The 21,162-nt window shown below is 40.2% G+C and overlaps 1 protein-coding gene across 2 annotated transcripts; it reads right to left on the minus strand.

Moving 5' to 3' along the window:
* Positions 1-958: 958 nt before the first annotated feature.
* Positions 959-20,554, minus strand: LACTB (lactamase beta). 2 transcript variants are annotated; one of them, XM_023185286.3, is made up of 6 exons: positions 20,131-20,554; positions 19,658-19,724; positions 16,259-16,449; positions 15,625-15,961; positions 13,634-13,799; positions 959-1,739 (listed from the first exon to the last, which is right to left on the minus strand). In XM_023185286.3, the coding sequence occupies exons 1-6, from the start codon at positions 20,485-20,487 to the stop codon at positions 1,214-1,216; spliced, it is 1,644 nt and encodes a 547-aa protein (XP_023041054.1). In that variant the 5' UTR covers positions 20,488-20,554; the 3' UTR covers positions 959-1,213. The 2 variants fall into 2 exon arrangements, with proteins under 2 accessions (XP_023041054.1, XP_023041055.1); XM_023185287.3 differs by lacking the exon at positions 13,634-13,799.
* Positions 20,555-21,162: the final 608 nt, after the last annotated feature.

The following is a 21,162-nucleotide window of genomic DNA, read 5'->3' on the forward strand; positions in this document are numbered from 1 at the left end:
AAAGGAGGTAAGAGTATTTTGCTTTGGGAAGGACATAAATCATTGGGGACCAGAGGTCAGACTGTGGTACCCAACTTCCAAGTCGACACTTCCAAGTCGACACCCAGTGATTCCCACCTCCTTATATTCACAATCTATATAATCTCTCCAACATTTATTAGGCCCCATGTAACCCATGGAATTTGGCAAATGTGATGGTATGTGACTTGAGGCTAGTTTATAAGAGTGACTTCTGCCTGGCACTCTCTGTCTCATCACTTACTCTGCGGGAAGCCAACTGCCATGACATTAAGATACTCACATGGCCCTACAGAGAGGTCCATGTGGTGACAAACTGCCCCCTTGCCACCCACCAGCCAGAGGACTGACTCTTGCCAGCAGTCATGCAAGCAAACCACGTGGAAGCATTTCCTCCTGCCCTGGAGAATTCTTTAGATGATCATAACACCTTGTCTGCAACCTCATTCGAGACTGCGCCAGACCCACATGACTATATTGCTCCCGATTTCCCGATTCCTTCCCTGAACGTTTCTTTTAAGCTGTAGTAGATAATATACTATTTCTCACGCTTTTGTTTCTGCTTTCATATTAAAAGGATATTTGGCCCGGGCACAGTGTCTCACGCCTGTAATCCCAGCACTTTGGCAGGCTGAGGCGGGTGGATCACCTGAGGTCAAGGGTTCAAGACCAGCCTGGCCAAAATGGCGAAATGCTGTCTCTATTAAAAATTCAAAAATTGACTGGGCATGGTGGTGGGTGCCTGTAATCCCAGCTACTTGGGAGGCTGAGGCAGGAGAATCGCTTGAACTCAGGAAGCAGAGGGTGCGGTGAGCCAAGGTCACGCCACTGCACCCCAGGCTGGGCAACACGGCAAGAGTCCATTTCAAAAAAAAACCTCAGATATTTGGAGGCTCCTGTTGAATGAGATTTTCTCTGTATTACACATGCAGAAAGTACATATTTTATCAGAATATTTTATTTCAAGAGTTAACACTTTTTTTCAAAAAGTAAAAACAATAGAATTACTTCCCTGAGTATAAAGAACCAATTCTACAATAAAAGACAATTACAAAATTAAGCAATTAGAGGTACATAATTCTCTGCATTCAATTATACTCTATTTCAAATTTATTCTTAAAAATTTCATGTTTTGGAACTTCAATGTTTCAAAAAAACCCCAAAACAACTCATTTTGCACCTGTGGTGTTAGGTATCAGTCCGACCTGTCTTTATCAAATTCAAGGGCAATCTTCAAAGCGGTGCTATTGAGGCCAACAGACTGCATGTTACATATGATAGAAACTATGATTCCTCTTGGGGGAACCTTGTTATTTATAGTCTCTGTATCCAGTTCTTCAGGAAGGACCAGCAGGACACTACTAGCACCCACGGCCCCTCCAGTATGTGAAGCATAATGTCGTTGCTTTCTACAAGAACCATATGTTTGTTTCTTTTCCACCACACCCCACGCCATGGCATATTTACCCTCTTTATCCCAAGACATCTCTGTGTTAGGGACTGGAGTCCACATCATAACCATTGTTTCTGGTTTGAGGTATCCAGGTAAAAGATTTTCATTTGAGTTCTTAAACAGCCCGACTTGGTAACCATAAAGCATTGCATTCCCAAATTTCAGAAGGTCACCCACTGTAGACAGAAATCCACCACCAGCCCATTTATAGGAGTTATCCACGTAAGGTGTGTTGACAAGACGTTTCTTTTTATTGTAAACATAAAATCTAAAAGGAAATAAAAAATGATCATTAAAAATTTAATAATCACTGACTTCATACGATAGAAAAATGTGTACACAAGACAGATTGTATTTCAATGTAATGATCATACATTCTTAGAAACTATAAACTAACCACTAATTTTCAGTATGATTCAGGTCCTAATGACACACAGATAACTAAGTAAGGTAGTCTAATTAGCTTTTGAATTAAAGCATAGAAAGTGGTTTTTTTCTATTGGTATGGCTTGTCCATGCTGAGTGTATCAAACTTTTAATACCTGCAAAAATTAATATAACACATGACATATTTGCCCTGTGCATATGGAGACACTTATCATTTGGTAGATATTCCTTGTCCTTGGGGTTAATGCTGAATCATGCCACAAGTGAATTTTATAACCAACACTGTAAACATCCAAAGCATATTGGGATGTTTAGGAATAAGGTTATTTGTAAGATGACTAGATATCTTGGATAAAAATACCATATAAGCTGGGTGCAGCGGCCTGTGCCTGTAATCCCAGTGACTTGGGAGGCTGAGGCAGGAGGACTGCTTGAGCCCAGGAGTTTGAGTCCAGCCTGGGCAGCAAAGCAAGACCCTATCTAAAAAAAAAATTCTAAAAATAATACCATATACATATCATATATAATGATGTGACATGGTAGTTTCTTGGTGCAGTGGGAAAGGCTGGAGTTAGCAAACCCTAGTTTGAATCCTTTCTTCTTTTTTCAAGATTCTTATACATCCCCTAAACGTACAAGTCATAATATTGGGTGAAGTAGCGCTGGCAGTTAGGAAAGGAGTGGCCACAGGTATGTGTCTGAAGATTTAAAAAAAGAAAAAAAGTCTAAAGGGGATCTTAGCATGCTCTTTAGACAATGAGAAAACCACCTATCCAATGACTTGATAGGTGGTTTTCTCATTGTCTCAAAATCAACATGTCTGTCATATTTCTTTCTCTCCATTAAAACCTTCATTATACAACTTTTAATGACTTTCTTGTCCTAAACTCTCACATCCAGTAAGATACTAAATCCTATTTATTCAATCTCTGCTTTGTGTCTTACCCTTCTCCCTTCCTTCCATTCCTATGGCAACTCTCAAATTTTAGCCCCTCATTACTTTCTGTCTCAACTCTTGATTATATTTGTAATTCCAGCCAACCAAGTAAAATTAAATCTAAAAGAAGTTACATAATAGAAACACATTTTTTTCCACTGAGAAATAAATTTCCACTTTTCTTTTGAGACAGAGTCTTGCACTATTGTCTAGGCTGGACTGCAGTGGTATAATCATGGCTAACTATAGCCTCAACCTCCAGGGCTCAAGCAATCTTCCTGCCTCAGCCTCTTGAGTAGCTGGGACCACAGGTGTGTACCACCATACCTGGCTAAGTTTTTTCTTTTTCTTTTTTTTTGGTAGAGATGAAGGTCTCACTGTTGTCCAGCCTGGTCTCAAACTCCTGGCCTCAAGCAATCTACTTGCCTCTGCCTCCCAAAGTGCTGGGATTACAGGCATGAGCCACTGTGCCCAGCCAATAATCAGCTTTCAGTAACGTCTTCTTTTTTTTGAGACGGAGTCTCGCTCTGTTGACCAGGCTGGAGTGTAGTGTAGTGGTGCAATCTCAGCTTACTGCAACCTCTGCCTCCCGGGCTCAATTGGTTCTCCTGCCTCAGCCTCCCCAGTAGCTAGGATTACACGTGCTGCCACCATGCCCAGCTAATTTTTTTTCTGTATATTTACTTATTTATTTATTTTTGAGACAGAGTTTCACTTTTGTTGCCCAGTCTGGAGTGCAGTGGCGCGATCTTGGCTCACTGCAACCTCTGCTTCCTGGGTTCAAGTAATTCTCCTGCCTCAGCCTCCCAAGTAGCTGGGATTACAGGTGTGTGCCACCACACCCGGCTAATTTTTGTATTTTTAGTAGAGATGGGGTTTCACCATGTTGGCCAGGATGGTCTCGAACTCCTGACATCAAGTGATCCGCCCACCTTGGCCTCTCAAAGTGTTGGGATAATAGGCGTGAGCCACCACGCCTGGTCTATTTATTGATTTTTGAGACTGAGTCTTGCTCTGTTGCACAGGCTGGAGTGCAGTAGCCCAATCTCGGCTCACTGTTCCTGGGTTCAAGTTATTTTCCTGCCTCAGCCTCCCCAGTAGCTGGGATTACAGGCATACACCACCATGCCCAGCTAATTTTTTTTTATTTTTTATTTTTGTATTTTTAGTAGAGACGGGGGCTTCATCATGTTGGCCAGGCTGCTCTCGAACTCCAGAACTCAGGTGATCTGCCCGCCTCCACCTCCCAAAGTTCTGGGATTACAGGCATGAGCCACTGTTCCCGGCCGATTTTTTCTTTTTTTTTAAACAGAGTCTCGCTCTTTCACCCAGGCTGGAGTGCAGTGGCACAATCTCGGCACACTGTGATCTCCACCTCCCAGGTTCAAGCGATTCTCCCTCAGCCTCCCGAGTAGCTGGGATTACAGGTGCCCAACACCATGCATGGCTATTTTTTTTTCTTTTTCTTTTTTTTGTATTTTTAGTAGAAATGGGGTTTCCCTATGTTGGTCAGGCTGGTCAGGGACTCCTGATTTCATGTAATTTGCCAGCCTCAGTTTCCCAAAGTGCTAGGATTACAGGTGTGAGCCACTGCGCCCAGCTCTGTAACTTCCTTTTAACAGTAAAGCATTTCAAACCACTTACATTAAGACTGGAAACTAGAACTCCTCAGTTATTCCTCCTTTAAATATTAAAATATGGAGACTTCTACACTTTAGAATTCTAGTTTTAATAAGCAAATTCTAGATTTTAATCTCTTAGTTCCTTTTCACATAGGACCAATTAGCACATTTTTATGAAAATAATTTTGTTCAGCTGAAAGACAAACTTTACTATTTCAAATTCCTAGAACATTTCTGCTTAAAAGAATATAGACACAAGTTCTTGACAAAGTTACTGAAACATTTTTGTAACCAACTGATGGGACGATGCCAGATGACAAACAGCTTCTTCATACTTATTTATAAGAATCTCCAGATTTTGCACAAGAATGTTATATAACCACAGAAATCTACATCTCCAAACTTATAAACTAAAAATACTTTTTTTCAAGGGTGGGGGGACGGGGTCTCACTCTGTCACCCAGGCTGGAGTGCAATGGTGTGATCCCAGGCTCAGATAATCCCCCACCTCAGCCTCCTGAGTAGCTGGGACTACAGGCACACACAACCTTGTCTGGCTAATTTTTGTATTTTTTGTAGAGACAGGGTTTTGCGGTGTTGCGCAGGTTGGTCTTGAACTCCTGGGCTCAAGTGATCCACCTGTCTCCGCCTCCCAAAGTGCTGTGATTACAGGCATGAAACCACTGCGCCCAGCCTTATTTTTAAAATGCTTCTTAAATGTCTTTAGAGACAATATTCATCACTTGGTATTTATTGTTATAAGACGTTTGAAAACCAACAGAATTTCAAATGCATATTATAAAAACAATCCCACTTTAACATTTAGTATTTACATTTGGATTGAACTACTAGTAGAGAGTCTTTCAGCTAAAGGCATGAAAAAGAGCTTAATACGGAACAATTCTTAATTCTAGAAGACACTTTAGAAATAGAAGGTAAAGGCCATATCTATACTGTCAAAATACAGCCAAAGTTGAGAGAAGGGGGGATGGTTAATGGGTACAAAAGAAACAGAAATAATTAATAAGATCCAGTAGTTGATAATGTAACATGGTGATGATGGTCAATAATAATTGTACATTTAAAAATAACTAAAAGAGTAGGATTGGATCGTTTGTAACACAAAGGATAAATACTTGAGGGGATGGATAACTCATTTTACACGATGTGATTGGTATGCACTGCACGCCTGTACCAAAACATCTCATGTACACTGTAAGTATATACAGCTGCTCTGTACCCATAAAAATTGAAATTAAAAATTTTAAACATTAAAAAATACAGCAAACACTCCAGAAAACATCCATTTTATTTGGTTTTCATCCCATCTAGTTATAAAATTAGAAATTTTTGTTGCAAACACTGTGCCAAACACATAAAAAAAATGCCCAAGTTCTAATAATAAGCCGAGGCATTGACTGAGGATTCCCCTATCAACAAATTGAGTGTCTCTCAGTGGCAAGAACAGTCAATGAGCTCCTTTGTGATGTTCACTTACAGAGTTATTTAGTGTACTTGCCTATACAGAGTATATTTGCTACACAGAATCAATAGTTATGCGCCTAAACAGAATCAATGTTCCCACTGTTCCATTTAAGAAAATCCCAATTTTATTCAAGACAACCACATACCCAGTTAAAAACAATTCTCTTGCCTTCCTTACAGCTAAGTGTGATCTTGTGACTCAAATCTGAGCAAAAGAATTTCAGTGCTATTGTGAGGTGGGATTCTGGTGAGATCCTTTAAACAGGTGACAGACACCATGTGGTACTATTTTCAACGTGCATAAACACACAAAGAAATGATGAAGAAGAGAAATATTTATTCCTGGAAACATAGTAACTCTAAAAAGCCTTAGTCAGGATATTATAAACAGGTTTATGGCTATACCGGACAAGTCAGTAGACTACATAACAAAGCTAGAAACATTTTTTCCCCGGCAAAATGGTACCATAAAACAAATCAATACAAACATACATATTAAGTTGTACTTTAAGGTTTTATTTTTGTCTATATCTTTGAAAAGATTTCTTTTACTCCCCGAACTCCCCCGCAAAAGCTGGTACCTTTAAACTCCTTTAAAATAATTATTACAAAAAAGAATCAGAGTTGAGTTTCAGAGGCCCAAACAGATACTGTATCAAATAAAACAAATAAAGCAAATAGACAAAACATTTTCCTAGGTAACAATATTCCCTTCTTTTAGTTCCCTATTTTATTTCAGCAGCCCATTTTGTCTAACTAAAATGAATCAACTACCCTTTAGAACCACTGAGAACTACAACGAATTAAAATGAGACAAAACAAAAAAACCAAACCAAAAGCATCTCAGAGCTGATAGGGACCCTTAACACTAGAGATAGAAACCCATTGCCTTTTTTTAAAGAATAGAAAATAAAATGAGCTAGGCTCACGCCTGTAATCCCAACACTTTGGGAGGCTGAGGAGGAAGGATCATTTGAGGTCAGGAGATCAGCCTGGGAAACACAGCAAGATCTCATCTCTACAAAAAATTTTAAAAATCAGCCAGGTGTGGTGGTGCACATCTGTAGTTCCAGCTACTTGGAAGGTTGATACAGGAGGATCACTTGAGCCAGGGAGTTCAAGGCTGCAGTGAGGTATGATTGTGCTACTGCATTCCTGCCTAGGCAACAGAGTGAGATCTTGTCTCAAAAAAAAAAAAAAAAGAAAAAAAGAAAATGAAATTAACTCACCATCATATGGCAATTTTGATTTTTGCGCAAGTCACAACTTAATTACTCATCAAGAAAACAGGAAACAATAGCTGCTCTGCATTCTGCACATTCACAGAGCCTTAATTTCTAGGTTAGAAAAGAGGCTCGATGAGTGGACATAATGTCCTTCTCCCCCTTATACACAGAGCTAGACATCCGTTTTCAAATTTTCAAATGTCTAGATCTAAATCATAGTAAGGTCATGCATCTATGCCATCTTTACTAGAGAAACTTTTTTTAGATTCAACTGACAACTTCTGGTATTTGTCTTTTGTTTCTGAGACAGGGTCTCATTCCATCATCAGGTGAGAGTGCAGTGGCACGATCACAGCTCACTGCAGCTTCAACTTCCTGGGCTCAGGTGATCCTCCCTGCTCAGCCCTCAAGTAGCTGGGACTACAGGCGCATGCCACCATGCCCGGCTAATTTTTTTGTATTGTCTGACAGGGTTTCACCATGTTGCCCAGGCTGCTCTTGAACACCAAGGCTCAAGTAATACACCCTTTTCGACCTCCCAATGGTATTTATCATTTTTCTTGTGCTCTCCAGTAAAATATAATGCTAGATCCAAAAATAATAAACACAAAGAGTCTGAAGTAGTTGAGAACCACAGGCCATTTAAAAAATTAAAATTCATTGCTTGTTGCTAACCTAATTTATTTTGGGTCCCCAAGAAATCTCTTTTAGGCCATAGACTGATTTGCAATGCATATTTGACCCTTTTAAATAAGCTGATAATTAACAAATTAGAATTTAAATACAACAGATTGAACAAAACTAGTACGGAGATAGGAACATAAAGCTAAAAAAGTTTCCAAAAAAAGCCACCATTTCATCTATTTCTTTATAAAGTGTAATTAAACCATTTGTAAAGCAAGTACTAATGGAAATATGCAAGGTAAAAGTAATAGTTGATTTGTTAAATGTGCTACCTTTCTAACAAATCAAATAATAAAATGGAAAATAAAACACCATAACTGTAAAATTCCTATTGGTAATTAAGCTTCAAAATTCTATCCCAAAACTCCTTTCACAAATTACTAGTAAAAAATATAATAAAATTTTAGTTTGATATATTCCACTGAATGGCTTTCAAACATTTTTTTTTTAACCTCAACCCACAGTGAGGAATACATTTCTCCTTTTGACTGAATGAAAACGCGCGCGCACACACACACACACACGCACACACGCACACACACACACACGCACACAAGCACACACACACACGCACACACACACACACACACACACACCACCCTTCTAAAACAGAAGTTTTATGGAGCAACACAGTGGCCAGTGGCATAGATGGCTGCTTGTTCACAAAACTGACTCTTCTATTCTTCCTTAGTAATAAAGTAAAGCAAGGCACATGCCTGGTCAGCTAGAAATTACATTTCTCAGCCTCCGTTGTCACAAAGTTTGACCATACAGCTAAGTTTTTGCCAACAGAAGGTGGACAGAGATGAAGTGTGACACTTGCAAGTCTGGACCTTAAGGCCCTGAGTACAAGCTCCATACCCTGTCTCTTTTCAGGAGGCTGGGGCACCTTTGGGGCTGTGATTGAGCTTCAGGTGTACAGACAGGGACACCACTGTGGAGAGAGGAGCAGTAAGATGGATGAATCTGGCCTCTTAAAGGCTTGTGGGCAACCAATCAGAACTGTTCACCTTAGGAATGCTGCAAGGAGAATTAAACTTTTGTTTTCCTCACGCCACTGCATTTTGGTGTCTCTTTAATGCAGCAGCCTAGCCTTTATCCCAAAGCTTATATTTACTTTTACTACCTGCAATGTATGTTATCATATTCTATTCTATTTTTTTCTATTCTATTTCTATTCTATTCTATTCATATTCTATTTCTATTCTATTCTATTAAAAAAAAGAAATCCTGCTACTCAACCCACTAAACTGATTTTCCAACTCAATAATTGGACATATAAATCTACAGTTTGAATACCACTGTGGTAGGAAGAGAGAGGAGTAAATAGATAAAATCAGTAAATACAAATACTTAACGAATTGAATTAATTCTGACCATAAATAATCAAGATATAACTCAACTGGCCATTTTGTAAACTTCTGACTCACCCTCCTAACATTTGACACAACTGCCCTTTCATGAGCGTTCTTTGTTCTTTCTGAACAAAGTATTTTTGAAAAGTTATCAAGTATTTGCTTTCCAAATACTTTCTCCTTTAATAATAAAAATCCCAAATTACTTTAAAAGGCCAAACAAATTTTTATTGCATTTGCTAACACTGTGTCTCAAATTTTTCTCTACAAAATAAGCTCAAATGTTTTTAATTTTAAAATTCAATACTTCCACGTGTGATTTTTGAAGTATACCAGTTCAGACGAGAAATCTGTATTTGGTTCACATTATTTTAATCCTGTCTCATCTCAACCGAACATGTAAATTTTTTGGCACTTTCATATAGTCTTGTGCTTGTTTTATTCAATTAACTAAGTAATTAATTAATTTTTAGAGACAGGATCTTGCTTTGTCACCCAGGCTGGAGGGCAGGATATGATCATAGCTTACTGCAGCCTGAAACTCCAGGGCTCAAGTGAATCTCTCCCCCTGATTAACTAGGACCACAGGCGTGCGCTACGACGCCCGCCTCATTATTTAAAGAATTTTTGCAGGGATGGGGTCTCACTCTGTTGCCACAGCTGGTCTCAAATTCCTGGCCTCAAAGGATCCTCCTGCCTTGGCCTCTCAAAGTGCTGGGATTACAGGCATGAGCCACACAGCACCTGGCCTGAGTTATTTTAGATTATGTAAATTAAAGTTAAAACTCTAAGTCATAGAAAATGTCTCCATAACAGAAAGCATAAATTAAATTGTATAATTTGTAAAGGCTAAAAAGCTGACTAAACCCTTTCCTATTATAGTGGTAAATGAATCAAATATGAAATTATATAAAATCATAGCATTTTTTACTCCTAAGGGTAAAAATTCTAGTTAACTTGTCAAAATCTGTTCTAAAAGCCTCTCCATGAATTATATTAAAGTCTGCTTAAGCAATTCACCTAGGATTTTGTCTGAACACCCAATTCAAATTTACATAAGTAACTTGAACTTGATATTTTATATTTAAAAGCTATAGAAGAAAATGGAGAGAAAATGTGGTTTAAATGTTTTAAATCTTAAATCTTACTACAAGTACCTAAGGATGCCTCATTGTAAAATAGGGTTTACACCCAGATAGTTTTTAGGTGTTCAATTACTTTAGTTAGATATTATTTTGTATTTTTATAATATATCAAAAAACATTTTTTTTTGAGATGGGGGTCTCCCTCTCTCGCCCAGGCTGGAGTGCAGTGGTGCAATCACAGTTCCGTGTAGCCTCCCAGGCTCAAGTGATCCTCCCAGCTCCGCCTACGAAGTAGTCAGGACTACAGGTACACACTTCCATGTCTGGCTAATTTTTTTGTACTTTTGGTAGAGATGGGGTTTTACCATGTTACCCAGGCTAGTCTTGAACTCCTGAGCTCAGACGATCCACCCGCTTCAGCCTTCCAAAGTGCTGGGATTACAGGTGTGAGCCACCTCGCCCCACCCCCAGATTCTTAATTACCCTTATTAATGGCATGTAGGAGAGGTCTACATAATCCAAATAAGAGGAGCATTTTAATGTTCACTATCAACACACATAAAATCAAGCAGAAAATGCTTGATTTTATAAAATATAAAATCAATTTTAATTGATTATATATTCAATTAAAAATATATACACATACATAAGAAAGAACAAAATCATGTCCTTTGCAGCAACATAGATGTAGCTAGAGGCCATCATCCTAAGTGAATTAATGTAGAAACAGAAAATCAAATACCGCATGTTCTCACTTATAAGTAGGAGCTAAACACTGGGTACACGTGAACATAAAGATGGAAACAAGAGATACCAAGGACTCCAAAAAGGGGGACACAGGGAGGAGGGCAAGGGTTGAAAAACTACCTATTAGGTACTAACTTCATAAGTTCATTATTTGGGTGACAGGTCCAAACCTCAGCATTATACCATATATCCATGTAACAAATCTACACACATACACCCTGAATCTAAAATAGTAATTACAAAAAGGAGGGGATTACCATGTTAGCTACATATCTAAAGGGCGGTGTGGCCCCACTGATAACTATGTTACATAATCATATTCTTTTCTTTGTTGGGGGGGGGTGCGACAGAGTCTTGCTGTTACTCAGACTAGAGTATAGTGGGGTGACCTCTGCTCACTACAACGTCCACCTTCTGGGCTCAAACAATCCTCCCACCTCAGCCTCCCGAGTAACTGGGACGACAAGCATGCACCACCATGCCTGGCTAATTTTTGTATTTTTTGTGGAGATGGGGTCTCACTATGTTGCCCCAGCTAGTCTCAAACCCTTGGGCTCAAGCAATCCTCCTGCCTTGGCCTCCCAAAGTGCTGGGATTACAGGTGTGAGCCACTGTGCCTGTTCATAACATGTATTCCTTTTGAAAGAAAATTTATGTACTTAATTGATTTATTTGCTGGATGTTGGTCTTTAAGCTCCTGGAGGGCAGGAGCTATGTCAGGTTAGCTCTACTATGCGGTACAATATGTGGCATGTAGTATTTGCTCAATAAATATTTACAAATGTATGGCAAAACAAAACAAAATTACACATATAGGTAAGCAATCTAGTAACCATTTACTGTTACAGTTTTAATATTTCATATACTATTTTAAAAGCAACATATTAAATAATGACAGTGACAGATTATAACTCACTGACTAAACTAAGAATCCATGAATGCATACTGGTATGAATAAATAAATAAGAGAGAAAGGAAAGCACTTTTTTTTCTGAGATAGAGTCTCACTGTCACCCAGGCTGGAGTGCAGTGGCATGATCTTGGCTCACTGCAACCTCTGCCTCCAGGGTTCAAGAGATTATCCTGCCTCAGACTCCCGAGTAGCTGAGATTACAGGTGCCTGCCACCACACCTGGCTGATTTTTTGTATTTTCAGTAGGGACGGGGTTTTGCCATGTTGGCCAGGCTGGTCTCAAACTTGGCCTCAGGTGATCCGCCCGCCTCAGCCTCCCAAAGTGCTGGGATTACAGGCGTGAGCCACCACCCCCCACCCGCTCCTTCTTATAATAGAATGCCAACTAATAAATATAGAATGGATGATGGAATTAGAAAATCACCATTTGACAACCATCACTGTAATAACTGATTCAGTCATGAATCATCGATAGATGCTAAAACTAGTAGAAAGTTTGATGAGAAGCAGGATTTTTACATCATCTTAAATTATCTCCTCCAACTATACTTGTTAATTACAAGGTAAAAATAGTAACTTTACAAAAACCTGACAGGCACCACCTCAAAAAGTGATTAAAATACCATCAGGAATAATGGGACAAACTGATGGCATGTGACTTCTGATAGATATGACAAGTAAATGTAATGTGAGATCATGGATTAGATCCTAGACCAGAAAAAAAAGCTTTTCTGCTCTTTTGCTATAAAGGACATTATTGGAACAACTGGCAAAATTTCAGTAAAGCCTGTAGATTTGATAAAAGCATTGTATCTATGCTGATTTCCCAAATGTCCTTGGTTTTTTGTTTGTTTGTTTTCCTTTTTTGAGATGGAGTCTCGCTCTGTCACCCAGCCTGAAGTGCAATGGCACAATCTCGCTTATTGCAACCTCCACCTCCTGGGTTCAAGAGATTCTCCTGCCTCAGTCTCCCCCGTGGCTGGGATTATAGGCACCTGCCACCATGCCTGACTAATTTTTGCATTTTTAGTAGAGACAGGGTTGGTTTCACCACATTGGCCAGGTTGGTCTCGAACTCCTGACCTCAGGTGATCCACCCACCTCAGCCTTCCAAAGTGTTAGGATTACAGGCGTGAGCCACCGTGCCCGGCCCTGAATGTCCTTGATTTTAGAAAATACACATTTAAATATTTATAGGTAAAGGGGTATCACGTCTACAACTTATTTCCAAATGGTTCAGAAACAAACACACGTGTAGACAGAAAGGTAATGCAAATGCGGTAAACTAACATTAAGGGAATCTGAGTAAAGGGGATATGTGAATTCTTTGTACTACTCTTACAACTTTTCTGTAAGTATAAAATTATTTCAAAACAGTATGAAAACCATTAAAAACTAACACGTAAACAAAGCATTCATTAAAACATAAGAAAAGGAATGGTTAAAGAGCAAATTACAGATGCTCAGGGTGGGTGCAATTTTGGTTTCATTATTCATGTTTGAATTATTAATATTATTGCTGTCTTCCATCAAAGGTCTTAGTGTACTTTATAAACATGTTTTACTTCCTTCACTTTACAGATGGGAAAACAGACATGTAGAAATGCTCCCAAAATGTGGCAAGTTGATTTTGGAATGGAAACAAAGAAAATGTGACTTTTAATTAATAACATAGTGTTAAGATGTGATACAGCTAGACACAGCAGAAGGTATTCATTTACCTTGCTCTATTGTAAATCACTGGCTCATTTTCTTCCTGCACAGTTGTCAGCATATCCAAGTCTTGGAATATTTTCTGCATATAGTCCAAATATTTATAGCCTGAAGCTCTCTCTACTATGGCTGCCAGTAGGGTATAGCCAAAAGTTGAATACAAAAACTGACTACCTTGAGATATCATTGCAAGGAGGAAAAAAAGAAAATGCTTGATTATTATTCAAAACTATATAAAATATATTCCCACTGAAAATTAGCATACCTTTAAAACAGGAATATTTTACTGCAGCATTTAGAAAAAGAACACAGGACAAACACATCAACAAATTGAATTAACTTTGCAATTGTCCTTATTCCAAGTCCTTAACACAAGAATAAAATTATGATCAGCACACTTAACATTTCACATAAATCTGCTCGTTTCTCTGATAATCAAGTAAGCAAATAAATCCTACCTCAAAACAAAACAAAAATCTTTCAAAGTGACACCAAAACAGGAAGAGGAAGAAAAGCAAAGCAAATTTGATTTCTTGAGTCAACTTTGTTCTTAATCTATCTCTACTCATTGTTTAGGGCATAAATGGGCAATCACGTTCTTATTTTAATAGAATAGATGGGTCAGGAGCAGCGGCTCACTCCTGTATCCTAGCACTTCGGGAGGCCAAGAGGGGAGGATCACCTGAGGTCAGGAGTTCGAGACCAGCCTGGCCAACACGGTGAAACCCTGTCTCTACTAAAATACAAAAATTAGCCAGGTGTGGTGGCGGGCACCTGTAATCCCAGCTACTCAGGAGGCTGAAGAAGGAAAATCGCTTAAACGCAGGAGACGGAGGTTGCAGTGAGCTGAGATCGTGCCGCTGCACTCCAGCCTGGGCAACAGAGCCCGACTCCATCTCAAATAAAAAAAATAAAAATAAAAATAAAAAATAAATAAATAAATACAATACAATAAAATAAAATGTAGGCACACTAATCTTGCTTCAAATACATATTTAAATTTAAATACATATTCAAATATATATAGTATTTCAAATAAATAACTTTATATCCTTTTGGGTTCTGGACAAACTCAAACTGGTTTGAGACAGGGTCTTGCTCTTACTGTTGCCCAGGCTAGAGTAAAGTGGTATGATCGTAACTCACTGCAACCTTGAACTCCTGGGCTCAGGGATCCTCCCGCCTCGGCCTCCTGAGTAGCTGGGACTACTTACAGGTGCAGGCCACTGAACCTGGCTATTTAAAAAAATTTTTTTGTAGAGACAGGGCCTCGCTTTGTTGCCCAGATTAGTCTTAAACTCCTGGGCTCAAGCGATCCTCCCACCTTTGCCTCCCTAAGTGCTGGGATTATAGGCGTGAGCCAACTGTGCCCAGCATGGAACTTCATTTTTAAGATAAAATCCAAAATTATATTTTATTTGCTCTTATTAGTTATATCTATATAATATCTATTCAACTAAAAGCTTTTAAAATGAAAATAGAATATAAGTATATAAAACTATGGTAAATCTAGATTTTAAGTAGCTTCAATAGGCACCAAATCAAAAAATAAAACAAAGATAATTATTTGTATAGATCAGCTTTTTGGGAAAAATTATTGATGAACACTCATTTCTTTAAGAAATAAAGGCACAAAATAAGCTGAGCAATTTAAATTCTAACTAAGTACTAAAATAGCAATACCTTAACATGTCTATTTTGGTCCAGGTTGTATTTAGAGAACTATTATTCCAACATTTCTCCATAAGTTTGCATGAACATCTTGATACTGAGAATCCTCTAAATGACTGGGTAGTCTCCAATGAGGCAAAATTTAAACAACGAGCTGCCTAGATGCTAGGCTTTGTTAGAAACTACAGATAAAAACGCAAGCACCAGACTAGCCCACATCACAAACATTAGCCTCACTGAATGCACTCGGGATGGTATCGTTTTGGATTTCCTGAAAATTAACATTTCAGTAATGATGATTTTGTTAAGAGAAGGGATGAACACTCACCAGGCTTAAAGAACAAAGGATCATTTTTAAATAATCTTAGGGATTCAATTGAATTTTCAAACTTTTCTCTCAAATATAATTCGCCTTGTTCAAAATCATTCTTTTTCTTGCCAGGTTTTGAATTCCGGCATTTGGCTTCATTCTCCTGCTCTGTTTTAAATTTAGTAAAATCATTCTTTTCATTACTTTTGCCTTCTTTTTCTTGCTCAAATGCAACAGTCTCTTTCATCATCTTCAAGGCTTTATAAGCTTTCTCTTCTTTCACCTTTTTTATGTCCTTTTCATAATGACGAATTCCACTTAAATGGGAAATCAGTAATCTTGTTGTGACAGAAACCTAATTGTAAAAACACGAAAATTCAATTACAGTATTAACCCGAAAAACAGAAAGTTAGTTACCTTGGAATAATGTCTCAGTAATATTTTCCATTTTGAACTGCTGCTGGGAAAATGTCATGTACAAATCCTTAGGCTCAAATTTCAGAAAAATACCTACCTGATTATCATCTTGATGGAAAAAACCTAATACATTAACTAAAAACAAGCCAAAGAATCCTATGAAACATTTTAAATATAAATTCCAGCATAAACCATTTAACATGCCATTAGTAAAATGAATTGTGAGTTTCACTACCTTTTCACCTTCATATTCTTTTTCTGGGAATTCGGGAACATAATGTTGTACTGGAATATCAAGATCCAGTTTCCCTGCTTCCCACAATTTGGCAAGAGCAACCATGGTGAGACTTTTGCTGATGCTGGCAATTCGCATAACTGTCTCTGGCTTACATGGTACACGGTTCTCAACATCAGCATAACCTAAACCTTTGGGGGGAAAAAGTAAAAAGTCACTATTAACAGGCTTCATGGTCAAACAAGTCTTCAAAAACTGAAATAATACTATCTTTCAACATGCTGTGTTTATCTAAAAGAAAAGATACTCCACTTTTATAAGTTACTTAACACTGGACATGTAAAGGATTAAAATCTTAGTATACTGGTAAGTCTAACAATTTAACCTTATAACTAAAGTGAAATTGTACCCTGTTTGCAATAGCAATTTTCTATGACTTAGATACAAATTTTTCTTAGCTTATCTAAACAACTGAGTTATTCCATATTTTAAATAAATTATTATTTAAAGAAAACATTATTCTTCTTCAGATTATATTTATTTTTGACTTTTGAGTAAATTTCCACCAAATTCCTTGAAATAGCCACTCAATAAAAGTAAGTGTGGGCCGGGCGCAGTGGCTCATGCCTATAATCCCAGCACTTTGGGTGGCCGAGGCGAGCAGATCACCTGAGACTGGGAGTTCGAGACCAGCCTGACCAACATGGTAAAACCCCATCTCTACTAAAAATACAAAAATTAGCTGGGCGTGGTGGCGTATGCTTGTAATCCCAGCTACTCGGGAGGCTGAGGCAGGAAAATCGCCTGAACCTGGGAGGCGGAGGTTGCGGTAAGCTGAGATCACGCCATTGCACCCCAGCCAGGGAGACAGAGTAAAACCCCGTCTCAAAAAAAAAAGTGTGAAAAGATGTCCTGCAAACCAAATCTAGCTAACCATCAACTTAATTCGGCTGCAAACCAGAAGAAAAATTATGTACTAACTTAAAGCTTTTTCTAGAAAAAATTTTAAATTTGGTTTCCATGTTCTCACAGGCTGCAAGTGCGTAAATCTAACCAAGAAAGAGAAAGTGCCTGTAATCCCAGCACTTTGGGAGGCGGAGGCAGGTGGATTACCTGAGCTCAGGAGTTCAAGACTAGCCTGAGCAACATGGCAGAAACCGCATCTCTACAAAATATACAAAAAAGGGCAGGGCAGGGCAGGGCAGAGCAGAAAAAAGCCTGGCGTGGTGGAGTGGAAGGAAGGAAGAAAGGAAGAAAGAAAAAAGCCTGGCGTGGTGGAGTGCACCTGTAGTCTCAGCTACTCGGGAGACTGAGATGGGAGAATCATCTGAGCCCAGGAGTTTGAGACTGCAGTGAGCCAAGATCATACCACTGCATGCCAGACTGGGCAAAAAAGTAAGAGATCCTGTCCAAAAAATAAATAAATAAATAAAAGAAAGAAAGAGAACCGAGATCTGAAAAGAAATAAAAGGAATACAATGACTATAAAATTGTATAATCGTAAATATCTAAAAAATATTTGCATAAAGTCCATAAAGCTGACATTTATATAATTTTTGATTACAAGATTTATCATAAATTAGGTATAATGATCAGACTATACTTATACTTGAAGGAAGATTCATTTTCCTTTTTTAAAAAATTTTAAGCCAGGCGCCGAGGCTCATGCCTGTAATCCCAGCACTTTGGGATGCCGAGGCAGGCGGATCACCTGAGGTTGGGAGTTCGAGACCAGCCTAACCAACATGGAGAAACCCCGTCTCCAATTTTTGTAAAAATACAAAAATTAGCCAGGTGTGGTGGTGCATGCCTGTAATCCCAGCTACTTGGGAGGACGAGGCAGGAGAATTGTTTGAACCTGGGAGGCGGAGGTTGTGGTGAGCTGAGATCGCACCGTTGCACTCCAGCCTGGGCAACTAGTGAAACTCCAAAATAATAATAATAATAATAAAATAAAAAAGTTTTTTTATAGAGACACAGGTGTCATTATGGTGCCTGAGCTCGTCTCAAACTTCTGGCCTTCAGCGATCCTTCCTCCCTAAGCACTAGGATTACAGGTGTGCACCACGTCGACTGGCTCATTTTTCTTCAAATTCAAACCCCTACTGCTTCCATCAACTTACTGCCTTTAAATGGCATATGAAACTTTTTTTTTGAGACAGAGTCTCGCTGTTGCCCAGGCTGGAGTGCAGTGACACGATCACGGCTCACTGCAAACCTCCACCTCCCAAGTTCAAGCGATTCTCATGCCCCAGCCTCCCGAATAGCTGAGATTACAGGCACGCACTAGCATGCCTGGCTAATTTTTTGTGTTTTTAGTAGAGATGGGGTTTTGTGATGTTGCCCAGGCTGCTCTCGAACTCCTAAGCTCAGGCCATCCACCTGCCTCTGCCTTTCAAAGTGCTAGGATTACAGGCGTGAGCCACTGCACCCGGCCTGAAACATCATTTTCTAAAAGTACAACCCCTAGAAACCTAGGATGACCAATTAGATCAATTTCTGTGCAAAAGAGAAGTTATGAAAAATAATGCCTTGATAAAAGTATCATAAAATGAATAGAAATCCCTCTCCCTAAGTTTCTTGCCTTTTGTTTGAAAAAAATAGTTGACATCTCTGCCTGGTAAAAAGCCTAAGAAAGTAGATGGAAAAGTCATTAAAGACAAGGAATAGTGTATAACCCCAGTACTTAGTACTCTGCCTTTTACAGAAGAGAGGACTCAACAAATTAACTTAATTAAAAAAGAAAAATTCACAAATTCTCAGTTTTATCTACCCATAAGTGTTACCTACAAGTACTCAGCTAATGGATTGTTCTACACAGTAGTCACCCCTTATCTGTGGTTTCGCTTTCCTCAGTTTTAGTTATTCATGGTCCCAAAGTATTAAATGGAATATTCCAGAAATAAACAATTCTTAAGTTTTAAATTGCATGCCACTCAGAGTATTGTTGTGATTGTTCTATTTTATTATTGTTGTTAACCTCTTACTATGACTGACTTATAAATTAAACTTTATCATAGGTATATATAGAGAGAGAAAATATAGAATATACAGGGTTCAATACCATCCACGTTTTCAGGCATCCACTGAGGGTCTTGGAATATATCCCAGGATAAGGAGGGACTACTGTACACAACTTTCAGACCAATAAATCCAGTCCTAAGACAAAAGTGGGAGTGGATAGAAGCAAGCCATCTTTATGACTCCAATTTATTAGTCACATTTTAAGCCTCACTCTGATTTAAAAACACCTGATTCTTTATTATGTTAGATGTCTTCTCCACAATATGCATCGTTTTACGTAAATGCAATAGTATTTCATGGGATCCACTCTAACCAGTAAAACAATATTTTATTTACCAACTGGCACAGAACAAAACAACAATTTTCTGAACCCACCTTCTGACCAGACTTCTTTTCCATCTACAGAAACTCCAACCACTATGCCCGGTGCGCCGACTTCATCCTAAGACCAAAGGGAAAGAACTGACAGTTAGAGGCCTGCTGAAAAAGCCCAGATCACTCCTCGAAGACCTTCCAAGGCCCCGCCCCCAGAGCCTGGGCCCCGCCCCCTCCAGCCGGGCCCCGCCCACCTCGTCCCAGGCCATGCTCACTCACTAACAGCAAGGGATGTGCCTGTCCGCCTCCTAGGGGGAAGGGGCGGTCCCCGAGACAGGCGGTGACCTCCGCCCAGATTTGGGGAACCCCCAAGAGCGTCTGACCACGGCTCGGCGGTGGGGAAATGGGAAGTCTTTCTCGGAAGCCGATCGCGGGCACCCCGCCGCCCCGGGTGGGGACCACTCAGCCCCCGACAGCACCGCCGAGAGGGTAGGGTCCCCGGCCGCCTACATCCCCCGTCCCAGTGGCCGCACCTTGATCCTGTGCAGCAGGTCGCGGCTGCTCTCGATGGCTCTGGCGAAGCACCTGGAGTGGGGCGGCGCCGGGGTCTGCGGAGACCACGGGGCGAGGGACTGCGCCTGTGGCGGCTCGGCCAGAGGCGACGCCTCAGGGTCGGGGGCCGCGGGGGACTGCGCCGGGGCCGCGCCCCTCAGCCCACCCGCCAGCTTCACCCCAAGCGCCAGCCCCAGCCCCAGCCCGAGGCCCCCGACCCAGCCGTGGCCGAGCGGCGGCAGCCCGGCGCGCTGATGGACCCCGCGTCGTCCGCAGCTCGAGGCCAAGCCCCCGGGGGCGGCAGCCCGGGCAGTCACTGCTGACAGGAGCCGGTACATGGCGTCTCTGTACAGCCGGCCGCCACCTAACTCACGCAGACCCGGCCGGCCGCGGCTCGGGGCGGAGGGAAGGACAGGGGGCGGGACGGGGGCGGGGACCGCGGTCAGACCCTAGCAGTCGACGCCTGACGACCCGAGCGCCGATCGCATCGAGCCCTTCCTCTTTTCCCTTTTCTTGTCTCTTCGTTGTTTTTCCTATCTTTCTGTCTCTCTTTCCTTTTTTTCCTTTGCTTACCCTCAGATCAAGCGTCACCTCCAAGAAGCCTTCCTAGTTCCCGTCCCATGGGTGTTCTCGCCCTAACCATCTTGCCCCTCAGTGTGCACACTTCCTTAACAACAGTTAACACTTTGTATCATTTAACTACTTGTCAGATTCCTTACCAGACTGGGACTTCTTTGGGGAGCCTAGAAGAAATTTTGGATCCTCAACTTCTGGAACAGCGCAGGGCACACAGTAGACGCTCAGCAGGCATCTCCTTTCCCTTTAGAGATGCTTTTCTCCTTTCCTTTCCCTTTCTCTTTTCCTCTTTTCTCTCTCTTGCCATCTCCCTTCTTTATGTCTTATTTCAGCTCCACCCATTTCCCTAAAGCTGTTTTAAAAATCTATTGCTTCTGGAATTCTAGCTCCACACTGTACCAAAGATATGAAGTTACAAACAGACCTTTTATTACTTT

This window comes from Piliocolobus tephrosceles, chromosome 6 (genome assembly GCF_002776525.5).
Source record: "Piliocolobus tephrosceles isolate RC106 chromosome 6, ASM277652v3, whole genome shotgun sequence".
In the NCBI taxonomy this organism is placed as follows: Eukaryota; Metazoa; Chordata; class Mammalia; order Primates; family Cercopithecidae; genus Piliocolobus; species Piliocolobus tephrosceles.

Coding starts and splice junctions, on each gene's coding strand:
- LACTB (XM_023185286.3), bottom strand. CDS start 20,487: ATGTACCGGCTCCTGTCAGCAGTGACTGCCCGGGCTGCCGCCCCCGGG. Junction 19,725..20,130: donor ACCTGCTGCACAGGATCAAG/GTGCGGCCACTG, acceptor CTTTGGTCTTAG/GATGAAGTCGGCGCACCGGG. Junction 13,800..15,624: donor TCCTTTGTTCTTTAAGCCTG/GTGAGTGTTCAT, acceptor TGATATCTCAAG/GTAGTCAGTTTTTGTATTCA.